General features: G+C 36.2%; 1 protein-coding gene across 1 annotated transcript in view; it reads left to right on the top strand.

Moving 5' to 3' along the window:
- The window catches only part of COL21A1 (collagen, type XXI, alpha 1), an 84922-nt gene that overhangs the window by 37335 nt on the left and 32462 nt on the right, over positions 1 to 15125 (top strand). The window contains exon 16 of the mRNA XM_010566372.1: positions 2399 to 2452. Coding sequence (XP_010564674.1) covers positions 2399 to 2452 — 54 coding nt within the window. The remainder of the gene's footprint in view (positions 1 to 2398; positions 2453 to 15125) is intronic.

The raw sequence follows: 15125 nt of genomic DNA, 5'->3' as shown, positions 1-15125 counted from the left end.
CTATGATACTGAAGGACTTTTTCTTTATTTGTTATTTGGTTTAGTTTTAAATACTCCTACATTAATTTCATTTTGATCTTCAAATCCCATTGATACTTGCCTACAAATTATTATTACTACATATCTACAAGAGCATGTATCTCTGACACTTGGAAATATGTCAGGCAAAGACAATTTAACAGACATTCTTAAAATACTCAGCTAAGTTTGTGTCTATGGACGTAGTAGCTGCCTATTTTGCCTTTGAAGTCAATGGAGTTCTAACCAGTAATGCCAGTGGAGCCTGGAGAGCAATTCAGCTCAAAGAAGGCAGACTTGTAGGTACCAGTTTAGTTGCCTACATAAAAGCGCCTGGTGCATTTGAGATGCATTAGTGTCCAAAGCATCCTAAGGAGCTGCCAAATATGATGTAAGTCCTATGGAAAGCCAGTACCTTTCTGGAGTGGGAGTAGGAACCCAGACAGGACAGCCATGGGTATCTCAAGTATGACAAATGTCTATGTGCAAGCAATGAAATTGAGCTCCTGGTGGCTGGTCTTGACTAGACTTCTGTTGGCTGTGATAGGAGCCTAGTTACCTACATGAATTTATTTCAAATGAATCCTGCCTTATTTTATATGTATTATTTATATATTATCTGTATCAGAAATAGTGTGGCCAGCAGGAGCAGGGAAGTGATTGTTCCCCTGTATTTGGCACTGGTGAGGCTGCACCTTGAGTCCTGTGTTCAGTTTTGGGCCCCTCACTACAGGAAAGACATGGAGGTGCTGGAGCGTGTCCAGAGAAGGGCAACGAAGCTGGTGAAGGGTCTAGAGCACAAGTCTTATGAGGAGCAGCTGAGGGACCTGGGGTTGTTTATCCTGGAGAAAAGGAGGCTGAGGGGAGACCTTATCGCTCTCTACAACTACCTGAAAGGAGGTTGTAGTGAGGTGGGTGCTGGTCTCTTCTGTCAGCTGGATATTATGAAAAATTTCTTTACTGAAAGGGTTGTCGGGTGTTGGAACAGGCTGCCCAGGGAAGTGGTTGAGTCACCATCCCTGGAAGTGTTCAAAAAGCGTGTAGACAAGGCACTTCAGGACATGGTTTAGTGCAAAGCATGGTTTAGCACGTAGACAAGGCACTTCAGGGCATGGTTGATGGTTGGACTCAATGATCTTGAAGGTCTTTTCCAACCTAAATGATTCTATGATTTTATATATATACATACACACACACACAGATATCTCTCCTAAGCTGGTGGAGAAATTTCTTCTCTGGTACTATAGAAAATAGAAAAAAATAATCAGGTATTAGATTTTTTCCTCTCTGGTGTTTGGTAACATGGACAGGTGATTGTCGCAGTTGTTTAAAACAAAATTTTAACTGTCACTGGTGGCCCATTAGAATGAAGTATTATGTTGATAAAACATGAATTTGGAGAGTATTTTGATCTGGTTTTATGCTCGTAAACAATATACTGATAATTCAGTATCTTAGTTGTGTGAACCTGCGCACATTTAAACTGAAAGACATTTTCTTGGCTATTTTTTTAATTATTGTAGTACAAAAATATGACATATTTACTAGTTTTTATTCATTTTATAATGTCATAGTTAACAGAAGTCGTATTCTTCATTCAAACATTTTGTCAGCTTGACTTCAACATCTGCTTGCTATAAAACATTGCTTCATTCTGGGTCTCTAATCAAATTCAGAGCAGTAACAAACAGGCTGTCTTTGAAGGAAATTTCTGCTGGAGCTTTCCTGTTTTCTTAAAATATTCGTTCTGGGAAAGAATGCAAAATAAAGCATGGCTTGAAACCCAGATGCTACCCATTGTTACTTCAAGTCCAGTTTTGTAATTTTAAGTTAATTATTACCAGGTTATTTTATATATATATATATATATATATATATATATATATATATAAACTGATCTTTGTTTTATGTGCTTTTATTTCTGGAATTATTCTTCAAATTTTCAGAATTTTTTGGTATCTTACATATTTTGAATAAGGGCATAAAGATTTGATCATATCTGGTACTGCTGTATTCTGGAGTGCTTTGAAATAGTTTTCAGACTGTTGGTTGTACCAAAAAGTAGACAATAGCAATATATTACTGTTTTATGCCCTTCTTCAACCAGTAGTTACTGTTCTGATTCAAAAGACAATTATCTCTTTTTGCAAACTGTTTGACAGCTGTCTGTTGGATGCAGCATGAGGGAATATCAGACTGATAACACTTCTTACTGTCTTTGAAACTGTTTTTAAAGAGTTGTTTGTTTGATGAAGCCTTGATCATGTGTAATTTACTTATATTAAAAATAAAAATTTACTATTTGAAATAAATATTTTTATTGTGCAAAGGAAGTTCTTTCTTTTTAATATTGTATTTAACAGTCTTTTTTATTTTAAAGGGAGAAGTTGGACAGCCTGGATCTCCAGGCCTAGAAGGACATCGGGGAGAGCCCGTAAGTGATTAAATTGCTGATGTATTCTTATGTATTAATTTGTTTGGTTTGGTTATTTTTTTTTCTTTTTTTAAGTTAATGGCTGTTATACTTCATGTTTCATGCATGTTGATTTGAATTGGTTGATATGTCGCTTTTTGTAAAAGTGCTTTTTTATTTTCTGATGTTCATCTTTAAATTTGGATTTAGTAAAAGAAATAAAAAAGCCTTTAAAGTCAAAGATGCCTTAAAAGATTCTTAACTGTATTGCTGTTATATACCAATTTGTATATATGTTAGAAAGTTGTCTCATTATTGACTTCTTTCCTATTTATAGGATGGTATGGTTAGGTATTGATAGTTACTTACATGAGGAAAAATTCTGGGTATTTTTAACTCTCATTTCTGCAACACAGTATATTTTCTTTCATATACTTATTAATTGCACTTTTAAAGTTTATTTTTTCAGTCTACCTCCCCCCTCCCCCTTTGTCCAGTTTTATTGGTCCTTTACTTCCTTACATCTTGTGACACTGACTGTGTTATCTGTATCTCTGTTCTTGCTTAGCTGGGGAGCATGCTGCTGCATTTTTGTTTTGCTTGTTTCCAAAGACATTGTTCCTCTGCGGGTGTTTGGGCAACTCCTCAGGGCAGCTCATTTTTCCTCCTCTTTACATGCGATAGCTAGGCTTTGTCCTCCTTGTTTCCTTGTTTGGCTCTTTGAGGCCACCAGACTTTACTTGAAGCAGAGGAGCCAAGTTATCTGTAGAAATAGCTGAAAGCTTTGAGTGCTGCGAGTGAGCCAGCTGTCTTCAAACTATCAGTAATTCTTCTGTAGGCCAAGAGCAGTAAATGGAGCTCAGTTGGTGGAACACTGCCTTCCAGATGAGTTACATTCTGAATTACATTTTGAATTGTAAGATAAGGAGATACAGCCTTATACATTCAGAAATATTTGTGGTATTGAATGTAACAAGAGGCAGTATGTGTTATATGGTACTGAAATCTGGTAGAGAGTTTTGATAACTAGTAGATGGAAATAACACTCCCAGTTGAAAAATTCTCAAGCTCTTTCATTTAATTTTTTTATAAATTCACCAAAACCTCATAAAACACTGTGAGGAGACTGCAAAACACTGGGCAATCATTCCCAAGAGACTGTCTTCCCACTTGGCTGGCTTAAATGAAGAACACACCTAATTCTTCACTTGGCTTTATTTTTTCATCTTTTTCTGTCCCAAATAGCTGTGAGATGTATTAACCTTTTACAATCTATGGTATCTTCAGATGTAAGAAAGACTGAAAGTGAATCTTAATTAAAAACCATAAAATACAAGTGAAGAGGGTTTGGTATATTGTTAGTTAGTACACCGTAACAAATGTGTTGAGATAACAAGACTTCCGTTATTGTCCCTAGCCTTGTTTTGTCTCTTTTTGTTTTTAGAAAAAAAATGTTAGTTAGTCGTTGTGATTTTTTTTTTTAATTAATCTAAAAAATAGGAAGGAGAAGGCTTTTCTGACCTAGGGAAAACTAAGTATTTAATACTTCAACAGCTGTCTTTCTGATCTGATACCTTTGGTTAAGTGTGACCTATATCTAGTAAAGAAATATATTTTGGTTTAAAATTAATATAAATGCTTCACAATATAACATTTTAAACAGCAATGTAAACTCATCACTTAAGTCCCATGCTTTTGCTTTAAAGAGAAATCAAGTGGCAGATTTAAGACATTAAAATCACTGAGAAGTCTTTTAAAATCACCATAAAATTATATAGAGGAAGACTTCCAATATATAAACAACTACAGAAGATTTACACAATCCTAACAGGGCAAGCCACATTGCACTATATGCTTCATTTATAATCCGTGGAGGTTCTTCTGAAGAGCAGAAAGTCTACATGCTGACCAGGAAATTGCTTCAGTCTTTGTTCCTTCAATTCAGCCACATTAGTGTTAGACATGGCCTAGTTTGTTTAGTTCATGTGGTGGGTTGACCCTGGCTGGACACCAGGTGCCCACCAAAGCCTCTCTATCGCTCCCTGCCCCCCTCAGCTGGACAGGGGAGAGAAAATAACAATGGAAGGCTCATGGGTTGAGATAAGGACAGGGAGGAATCACTCAGCAATTACCGTCACAGGCAAAACAGACTCGACTTGGGGAAAATTAATTTAATTTATTACCAACCAAATCAGAGTAGGATAATGAGAAATAAAACCAAATCTTAAAAAACACTGTTCCTCCACCCTTCCCTTCTTCTCAGGCTTAACTTAACTCCCAATTTTCTCTAAGTCCTCCTATGCAGCGACACAGGGGGATGGGGAATGGGGGTTGGGGTCAGTTCGCCACACGTTGTCTCTGCTGCTCCTTCCTCCTCAGGGGGAGGACTCCTCACACTCTCCCCCTGCTCCAACATGGGGTCCCTTCCACAGGAAACAGTCCTCCATGAACTTCTCCAGTGTGGGTCCTTCCCATGGGCTGCAGTTCTTCATGAACTGCTCCAGCGTGGGTCCCTTCCACAGGTTGCAGTTCTTCAGTCACAGGCTGCTCCAGTGTGGGCTTTCCCATGAAGTCACAGCCTTCTTTGGGGGCATCCACCAGCTCTGGCATGGGCTCCTCCCCAGGCTACAGGTGGAGATCTGCTCTACTGTGGACCTCCCTGGGCTGCAGGGGGACAGCCTGCCTCACCATGGTCTTCCCCATGGTCTGCAGGGGAATCTCTGCTCCGGCGCCTGGAGCACCTCCTCCCCCTCCTTCACTGACCTGGGGGTCTGCAGGGTTGTTCCTCTCACATATTCTCACTCCTGTCTCTGGCTGTAATTGCTGTTGTGCAGCAGTTTTTCCCCTTCTTAAATCTGTTATCCCTGAGGTGCTACCACCATCGCTGATGAGCTTGGCCTTGGCCAGCAGCAGGTCTGACTTGGAGCCAGCTGGCATTGGCTCTGTTGGACGTATGGGAAGCTTCTAGCAGCTTCTTACAGAAGCCACCCCTGTAGCCCCCCTGCTACCAAAACCTTGCCATGCGAACCCAATACAGTTGATCTTTTTAAAAATAGCCATCTTATGATCCCTGTTGCTTTAGCAAATAAAAAGAGCATGGTCGCAAAATGAATGCATCTTGAGATAACATCTAAGAGGCAACTGCCTAGGATGGAGAGCACAGTTGAGATGAAATCCCATTGACTCCAGCCTCTGCGAGGTGTGGTTATTTTCTGTACAACATACTTTCTGATATATTATTACTCTTATTAATCCCAAAGTTATGAACAGGAGAAAGTAGGTTGTAAAGCTAAGTGAATAATTCCAAGTGATGTGGGGTTTTCCCTCAGTAGTACTATTTGGAACTTAAGTTAGCCAGGCCATCCCAATCCTACTCACTCTGTGTGAGAACAACATTTGACAATATGGTCAGAATAATTTATATAGCATTTAGTAAAGCTAGTAATCAGGCTCATTTTACTGATGACAAAAATAGGCCATGCTGTCACTTGAGTAGTTTAATGGCTAGTCATCTATCTTACTGATGACAGGCTGTTTTGATAAATACGTTTTTTTGAGGGGCCAACTGTCTAAAGGATAGAATAAATCAAAAATTATTTGAGCTTAATTTCAGCCTTGTTCTTTTTAACATAGGTAGATTTTTGTCAGAGTTTGGTTTCAGTGGAAGCTTTGTTAGGCTTCTCCTTGTGTTTACAATCATGCAGATGGGAACTCTGAAGTGAGTGCTTGTGGGTGAAGCTGGCAGGACATTTATGGCACTCTTCTAGGCCTAGCATATGCTGTCCTGCCACAAGTAATATGTCTGAACATTTGCAAATGCTCATGTTTACTCTCCAGAAATCATATTTTTCAGAAATACAGCTGCAAACACTTAAAATGGTAGAGTTTGCCCTTAATATTTAGGTCACATCACAAGACCTTAGATGTGGCCTCGTTTGTGCCAGCGATAGCAGCATAGCATGCCTTTCAGCTTCTGACCTGACTCCCACTGTTATACCTATACTCCCGGTTTGTTGATTGATCTTTTATAACTGCATTATGAATGCTAGATCTAGATCAATGCATTCTCTGAAAAATGTGTGTTTTATGCTAGGGTATGGTAGAAGAATTCTTTCTGAAACGTGTTCAAGATACACTAAGGATATAAAAATATCCAATTGAAGTTGCTGTATTTTTCTTCATAAAGCAGAAATCTTCAAAATACAACATAGAAACTGGTATAGTCAGGTAGCCTGTATATTTGGAAAGCAAACGTAAAGTTAATGTAATTCTACTGCATCTATAGCCATGCTGAGATTACTAGAAACAGGAACCAAGGAAAGAATATTCCTGACTTAGTTATATGGGTAGTATGCAGAACAAAATATTTTTTGGTCTTTTTAAATTCTGTGTGCAATGTAATATTCCCTTATTATACAGTTTTCCGGATCTCTTCTCTAAGAAAAAATTGGCTTTAGTGGAACCCTTAGAGTGCAACACCTTGAGGCAAGATGGCTTGTTAAGTAATCTTGTGTTCAGTGTTGCCTCCTTTGTCTTTCTTTGCATAGGAAAAAAACTATGAAAAAAGCAGACACAAAACAGAACTACTAGCAACTGTATTTACTGACAATGTTCCTTAGAGATCCTATTGTTGGAACAAATGCCTGGCAGCCAATCATAATAATAATATAGGAAATAATGATATTTATTTATTAAAATGTAAATGTAGCTGATTCTAATGAACTTTATTCTTCTTCAGTACAGCTTTACACATATCACTGACTGTCATTTCATAAACTGACATATATAGATGAGCAAATATCTTGAGAATGGAGGAAATTCTGAAAAATGATATTTTGCCTATATTTACCTGCTGCAACAGAATTTTCATTCACTTTAGTTGCACCCTTTTATGCCTCTAGCCATGTGTATATTATCATGAGAATCACTGAGGAGAGTAATATTAACACCACAACGATCATATTTGACTGAAAAATGTGAAATGAATGAACAGTGCGTAAAGAGGAACATCTGTTATAAGATTATCTAATATAGTTAGATGAGATGTGCAAATTTTAAGGTGTTCAAGTCCCCCTTCAAATCTACAACAGAATCAGAAACTAATTTTAACATGATTTCTGTACATTTAACTTGGTTAACTTAAGTAGACCATATGAGAGGGAAACTAGCCAGTTACCTGTGGAAGAGGAAGGGACTGTGAATAATGGAAAACTTGGTAATTGTTTCGAACTATTTACAGAATGAAATTTAAAATTCACAGTCAAAACCTTTGCAATAGACAGTGGAGTGTAAGAGCTATGGTAGTCTGTTTAGGAGGAAAGCTACTATTCAACTTTAATAAAATAGCTCAGATTTTGTGCTTTTAGTGGTCATATTTATCCACTGTATTTGCAGAGTTGTTTCTGATAACAACCATATTTGAGAGTGCAGCATCATTTGTGAATACTTTGTCAGTCCTATCTTCCTATTTCTCAAAGAGAAGGAGCAGCACTGTGTTAGTGTTGACTGAAACAGGTGATGACCACTGGCTGAGATAAGTGGAAGTGAAATATTTAAACCACACATATGCACAAATGTGTTTTTCAGTGATCATGATATGCTTTGCTTGATGCACTTTATGTTGATGTTACGTTGGTTTGTACCAGTTCTAGTCAATAAGATGCTGTTTACTTAACATTTATATTTTATATCTACATTTATATACTGAGTTATGAAATACTTCAGTTAGAGTTTTTAGGTTTGTTTCTATCTATGCAATAGGCTTTGTGAAAAATACCTTTCTTTCTGAAAGTGATAGTTTATTTTTTAATGCACCTAGTCTGATTATTGCTGTATTTCTACTTTTAATCTCTCAGTAGATTAAAGCATAAAAATCCTGTTGTATTTCCAGTGCTCAAAAGATCATGTGTTGTGTGGATTTAATACTTGTGAAAATGTTTGATAGAAGACTAAATACTCATTCAAGTTTTATATTGCCTGAAATTAGGCACTGCTATAAAATAGCACTCTCTTTAGAATAAATTGTTTCCTGCCAGTCTTTAAGAGAAAAGTGATCAGGAGACTCAGCAAAATGGTTGTTGTGAGTCTATCAAAATTCTTAGATTCAAATCTAATATTCATGCTTTTCCACTAGTCTGAGATGCCTCAATAGTAGCTGAATTCCGAACACTGGTGGCCTGCTTTTCAAAGGTGTCAGCATTGCAGTCATAAGGGAAGTAAGGACTGGTATTTGCTCTGCAAATGATGTTGTGTGAGTCTCAAAAGGATACCATATTTCTTTGCTGAAAATTTGGACTTCAACCTGTAAATACATTTATGTAAAAAGTGAGATGGTTATTCGGGTGGGGTGTTTTTTTCTACATAAAGAGCTGATGCAGTAAGATTTTGGTAGGCATATGCCATACATCATTATTTCTTTACAAGTAGGTTTGGTTAGTTGAATTAGTTTTTTAGTGATTGTTTCTTTACTACTTCTAATTTCTGAATTGTTGGAGTAAACAGGGCAGAATCTTGCTGATGACTTTCTGACTGCTGGAGCTACTATAACAGATGTTGTTAGTCTTGTTCCCACTTGAGGAAGGGGGAGGTGACAGCTTTGACAGCACAATACTTTCAATAATCATTCTTTAATTACTGCTGCTTTAATTAGTGCTTGCTCAGAGTTCAACCACATTTTTTTAGACTGAATGCAGGTTTTCCTGTCAATTAGAACTTTTAGGTCCACTTTAGGTGTATATATTTTTAACAGACTTTATTTGCAACCTAGGTTATCTTCTTCATTCTGACTGACAAGTTATTTTAACTAAATTCATTGCATACTACATTTTCAGCACAGTTAATTGCTTTTAAGAAGATAAATATGACAGTGGTGCTGTAAAGAAACAGGTAATGAAAGACTTCTGGAACTTCAGGCAAACTAGTCTGAACTACTCTATTATTCTCAGCTGACAAAAATGATGTAAGACATGACAGCATAATTGCTGAGCCAAAGCGTATTGAAGTCAGTGGAAAGATTCCCATTGAATTCAGTCTGGACTTGGGCCACAATAAAAGCTGAAATAAACTTGGACCCACTGAGTTAATGCAACTTGGAAAATAATTCCTGCTTTTCTAAGTTGTAAAACTAACAGTTCTCTCCCATCTAATTCTCACTTTCTGTCTGTTCCTCATGATTTCTAATTTTTAAATTTCTGTCTTCACACACTATGCAATTACATTAATTATAATAATCTTCTGTAATTATATAGTATCTTTTATATTTTTATTTTGTTTACAGAGACTAGGAAAGTATTATTTTTTTGTTTTTTTTCAGTTAGTATTGTTTAAAATTTGATAACTTTGGAAAATCAAGTGGAGAAAATGGCATACCTTGCTGCCATTTCTTTAAGACTATTTTATAGATGCAATGTTAACAAAGGCAATTTCTTAAAAGATGTAAGGAAATATGAAAGGAGCTGTAGTTGTAAGCCTGTTATGGACATGAATGGCATGTGCTATAAATAGTTATAAACAGTACTCAGAGTAGTCTGTTTTTATGCTTGTATGGTGTAGTGACCTTTTTATGGCTACGCTAGCACTTTTCTTAGTAATTCATGTCCTGATAGAAGTAACGTACCAGCATTCCTCCTCCATTGCAGCTGCTTTGTGAACATAGTGATAGAAATACCTCTGACCAATATGTTGTACCAATTTAAAAACTCCCTACTGACTTGCTGAGCTGTATTGCAATAAACAGATGCTTGTCGTTTGTTAAAATGTCTCTTAATTTGTGAATCTTGTATAAATTAAAAAATCTGTTAAAACAGTGTGGTTCTGAAAGAATTATCCTGCAGTAAACACTTGAAGGTGCAGCTTTGTTAAAGAGTGCAATAACTGTCTTCTAAGCACAAAAAATCAGTGGTAGTCCTTATTTATTTGTATTCAATGAGTCATTCCAATGAAATAGTCCTGTTTATACACAAACCCACAAACTTTTCTGAAGACTGCAATTTCTTCTGTGCATTAAAATAATTTCGGGCATTTATTGGAAATTTTCATGTAGAGACTTTAAACTTGATATTATACTTACTAGTTATCTGTACTAGAAAGTGACCTTTAATTCCCAGATGAAGTGCTTTGGCATAAGCGTATACTGTCTGTAGAGTAAGAGCTGTGACACACATTGATCCACCTGTGGTTTTTCCCACTGAGGGAATGATCATATTCACTTCATCCTGCAGCTTCAGCCTTCAGCTGTCATGTTTGCAGCTTGGCTGAGATGGTGTCCAGAGATCTGGTATGAAACTAACAGTGAATCAGCTTGGCAGTATGGATGTACACAGTACACATCAGATATCCCCTCTCGTGGTAGTATTACTCAAAAATACATATAAATGTTTGCCCATTTAAATGCTTGTGCATTTAGGAGACTTGGAGACCTTCACATCAGTTGCAGAGACCACAATATGCACATGCTTACAAACATCACTGCCTTTTTTCTGAGTACCAGAAACTAGATTTTCTTAGTATTAATATTGCACTGGGCCTTTCTGTAGAGATGGTTTATCAGTATTTGAACATTATAGCTACATAATTTGACTTTTAATGGTTTTTTTTAAGTGGGGAAAAGTCAGTTTGCTATAACTGATTATCATTCAAAAGCATTTCCAATGAGTTGGTTTATGTTATTTTGAGCAAATGATGTACAGATACATTTCACATACATTAACTAACATACTACTGCTTGGACTGAAAAAAAGACATTCTGAAAAAATTACTGGACTTGATCAAGTGGAGATTTTTGATGACCTGAATGGACAAATCCACGCAGCTGTAAATTGATCCTGTATTCTTTATCAGAAATTTCTATACTCCCACATCTCAGTTAAAAATGTGATTGGTTGCTGAATTGAATTAGATTAAAGAATTAAATCTATGTAGTGTGTGTGTGTGTGTGTGTATGTGTATGTGAATCCTGTTTGACTCCGAGTAGCTGATCTGAGTTAGAAAGTTTAGAAGTTCCTTTATCATTCTTTACTTTCCCTGTAAGTTTACTAAATCATGTGTTTGCTTAAGTGTTTAATCTAATTTGATCTGATCTAATACTTTCCAGGCATAATGGGTTAATTCACCCTGGTAAGAAAACAATAAACACTAAAGATCGTGAACGTTACATAGTAAAACTGGTATAAAATAGGTATGCCTTAAGTGGTTAACATTCACTTCCTTTGACATGTGATATTTAAAAAAGGACTCATTTGCATTCTTTTGGCTCCACCTGATGTCAATAATAATACTTAGGGCATTGCTGAACTTGTGTGCTAATTTCATACATCCAAGAAAGGCTTTTCTGAAGTAGGAGATGCTTGAAGAGAATGTTTGGACTGGTGTATGTTGTGTATCGGGCTGACGTCTGCCATTTTAGTGCCAGGAAATTTGGTGGTGTTTATACTTGCAGTAAACAATGTTTCATATGTACTGATTAATCTTGAAACAACAACATCTCACCATTATTCTTGCCTTACAGTTTTCTTCTTAACTCCCACAGTTTTCAAGGAACACTTCAAGACACTGTCAAATCCTTCAGTAATATAGATAACACATTGGAAATTATGTGTTTAACAAAATGGATTTTGTATATTCCTCAACAGAAATGTTACACCTAGGATTAGAAAAATAAAAACATGCATAGTGAAATACTTATGAATTTGAATGAACTTCTGACAGCCAAAATACCCAACAGTCCCTGTTGGGTGGCAGTATCATCACATGATTTTGGCCTGATTTAGTCATATATACATCACTTTTTAACCAAAATGTGATATGACAAAGTATTTGAAATCATTGAAGTAACATTTTTGCAGTTTATTGGGAACAAAGAGCAAAAAATGAAAAAAAGTTCTTTTGTAAAGAGAAAATATTTGACAACCAGTGGAGTAAACATCCCATTTGTGGATAATGACAGAGGAATTACAAGTAATATATTTGCGTTTAAATATTTTGCAACAATGCCAGCTTTATTATTTGTGTGTTTGTCAGTGCTAATTTCTGGTCTTACACATATTACAGAGGTACGATATAAAATACCTCAGTTTCTAGTATCTATACTAATACAATTAAAAATATTTTTAGTAACAGTAAATGGTCATTTAGACAGTAGATCTTATGCAAAAATACAAGGCATAGAACATATTAATTTAGTTTACCAGGTTATAAATAAGAATGTTGTTTTTGCATTGCTTTCATCTATAATTCACAGCAACTGTGTTCAAGATTATTGCTCAGCAGCTGTGTTCAATCACACAGAAAGTGTTGTGTATGTAGACTATGTTAGACTGTGAAATGCATGAATATGTAATTAATATGTGCCTGTCCTAAATGGCAAGTCACTAAACACTGTGCACTAAACATAAGTCACTTACTATGATCTTTCATTTTGTCAGGTCTCAGAAGCAAGCTATGGAAAATCAAGATGGATCTGGATTTTTTGGCATTGTTTTAACATATGCTGCAAAATGGAAATGTTTTGAATCTTTAAATATTTGTCAGACAATAAAGTTTTAGCTCTAAGATTATAATTTATGGTGAATAAAGGCAGAGTGTGTGTAGGTTTTTTTGCCCTGGTGTATAAATGGGAAATTCAGACCAAGCTTTTTAAACTGTACATTGGTAATTCCACATAGTCACAGGCAAAGCTATAGGAGCTAATGCTTCACAATGCAATTTCTGTTTGTGTGCGCAATTTCATATTTCATTTTTAGGCACACACATTATTGATTGTCACTGGTTTATATCATTGCATTTTGACATCGCAGTAATATAAAGCATGACTTGAATCTTAGTAATATGGCTCAAGGACAAATTCCTAGATGTATTCAAATGTTGCTCCATAGAAAACAGGGATGTGGTGTTTCAGGTTTATAGGGAAAGCACCCTCTTCTTGGTATGAATTGTGTCTCTTAATGTTCATGCTAGACAATAATCGAAAGAAGAGATGTCTGAATGCCTTTAACACATCCCCTAAATATTTCTATCTTCCTTTCTTAATACACCATGAACAGCAGGAATTAGCGTTTTGATTTACAGCTTAGGTAAATATCTGCTGGAGTTTCCAGTGACTCTGGAGACCGAAGAGAAACTTGCCTCAGCTGATCGCAATACTTAGAAACCAAACATAGGCAGTAGGTGATGAATGAAGAAGACACTCAGTTAGAATGTAGCAGCCATAAATATTTATTATTTCAGTTGTTTTCATTTACATATTGCTGTTCTGATCTGTGCTTCTCAACGTTTTTGTGGTGAGTTACTTAACCACAAGTAGAAAGAGGATTACCAAAAGGATGTTTGACTTTCCTTCTTCTGATCCAACTTCAACAGGGTAGTAACAGGGTAGCCAGTTTTCTTGCTAGTCAGCATTCTTCTTCAACATATGGGACAAGCCAGAGAAAAGATTTCCTGTACCTATGTCCTCAGAAGGTCTGAGTTACGGCCTCCTTGAGAACTGTGGTCAGGGTGGTGATATGAAGCAAAGTAGCTGTAAGTCCTTCAGGGCTCTAAGTGCTGCATCTGGGCATCTAATCTACAGTCTATACTCGGGTAACAGTTTTCATTTCACCTCATATAGTCAAGTAGACATATTTAGTCCATCTCTGTGTTATGGTTCTTCTTTGATATGAAAAGAATATATGTATAGGATTATTCATCCCATCATGAAATACTTGTCTCAAAGAAGGGGTCATTTCCTTCTGAAGTTGCCTGTTTCTTTTAAATAGCTTAGTTTAGTTTTTTAGATTACTTAAAGTTAGTTGAACTGAACCCTTCCAGAAAATGTGGAAGAGAAAAACAAGCAAACAACTTAAAGCAGGGCTTCTTTGTTATTTTTGTGTTCAAGTGGTAGCTGGGCTGTCAAAGTAACTAGTTTCTTGTTATGGTTCTTCGTGTGTCCTTCGTGATAATAGCATTGATTATTGTGCAGTATGCTTAGTTACAGTCATGCTGATTGTTCAAGGCAGATTGTCACATACTTTGTAGTGTAGAAATAGGAAATGATATAATGAAGTTAAATAAAGGAGATCTGCAATATTTGTGAGCCTTAAAAATCCTTTCAACAGAGAAACCATGTTAGTATTGCTTATACTCAATATTCCTTCTATAAAGAAGGTGATAAAGATAGTTTTGTAACTTGAGATCAGTTGGTTCACCTCTATTCAGGAAGCAGTGAAGACAGTCGCTGTCCACAAAGAGCTTTAAACCTGAAATTAAGAAGTTGATACTCAAGTCTCAGGCACTCAGGTAGATACAGTGCTAGCAAATTTGGGGAAATTTGGTGCAATTAGTGTTATAATTTTTGTAATCTTTACGTATTAAAATTACAGTGAATTGAAGCTATGGAAAGTTTTGTCTGAGTACAGGCTGTCTTCCCATCCACAATGAAACAAAAACCTGAACATTCTTTAATCAGAGTGAATTTAAATCCATTTGTAAGGTTTAATTAATGTTTCTGCTAAGATTAAAATATCATGATAGTATAAGACCTTTCCTTCCCAAACTGACCCCCCCCCATGATGAAAATACATATTTTTTCATTTGTACCACATATTGCTGTTTTGTAAGTCTTCATTATTATGTATGTTATGACCAGCATTTGTTGGGTTTTTTTTTCAGATAGATAATTTAAAAATACTGTATATTTGTGCTTAGCCATTGTTCTAAAAAG

The sequence above is a fragment of the Haliaeetus leucocephalus genome, unplaced genomic scaffold, assembly GCF_000737465.1.
Source record: "Haliaeetus leucocephalus isolate CR32 unplaced genomic scaffold, Haliaeetus_leucocephalus-4.0 Scaffold207, whole genome shotgun sequence".
Lineage (NCBI taxonomy): Eukaryota > Metazoa > Chordata > Aves > Accipitriformes > Accipitridae > Haliaeetus > Haliaeetus leucocephalus.
Note: the sequence above shows the minus strand (reverse complement) of the source record. Positions and strands in the feature narration are given on the sequence as shown.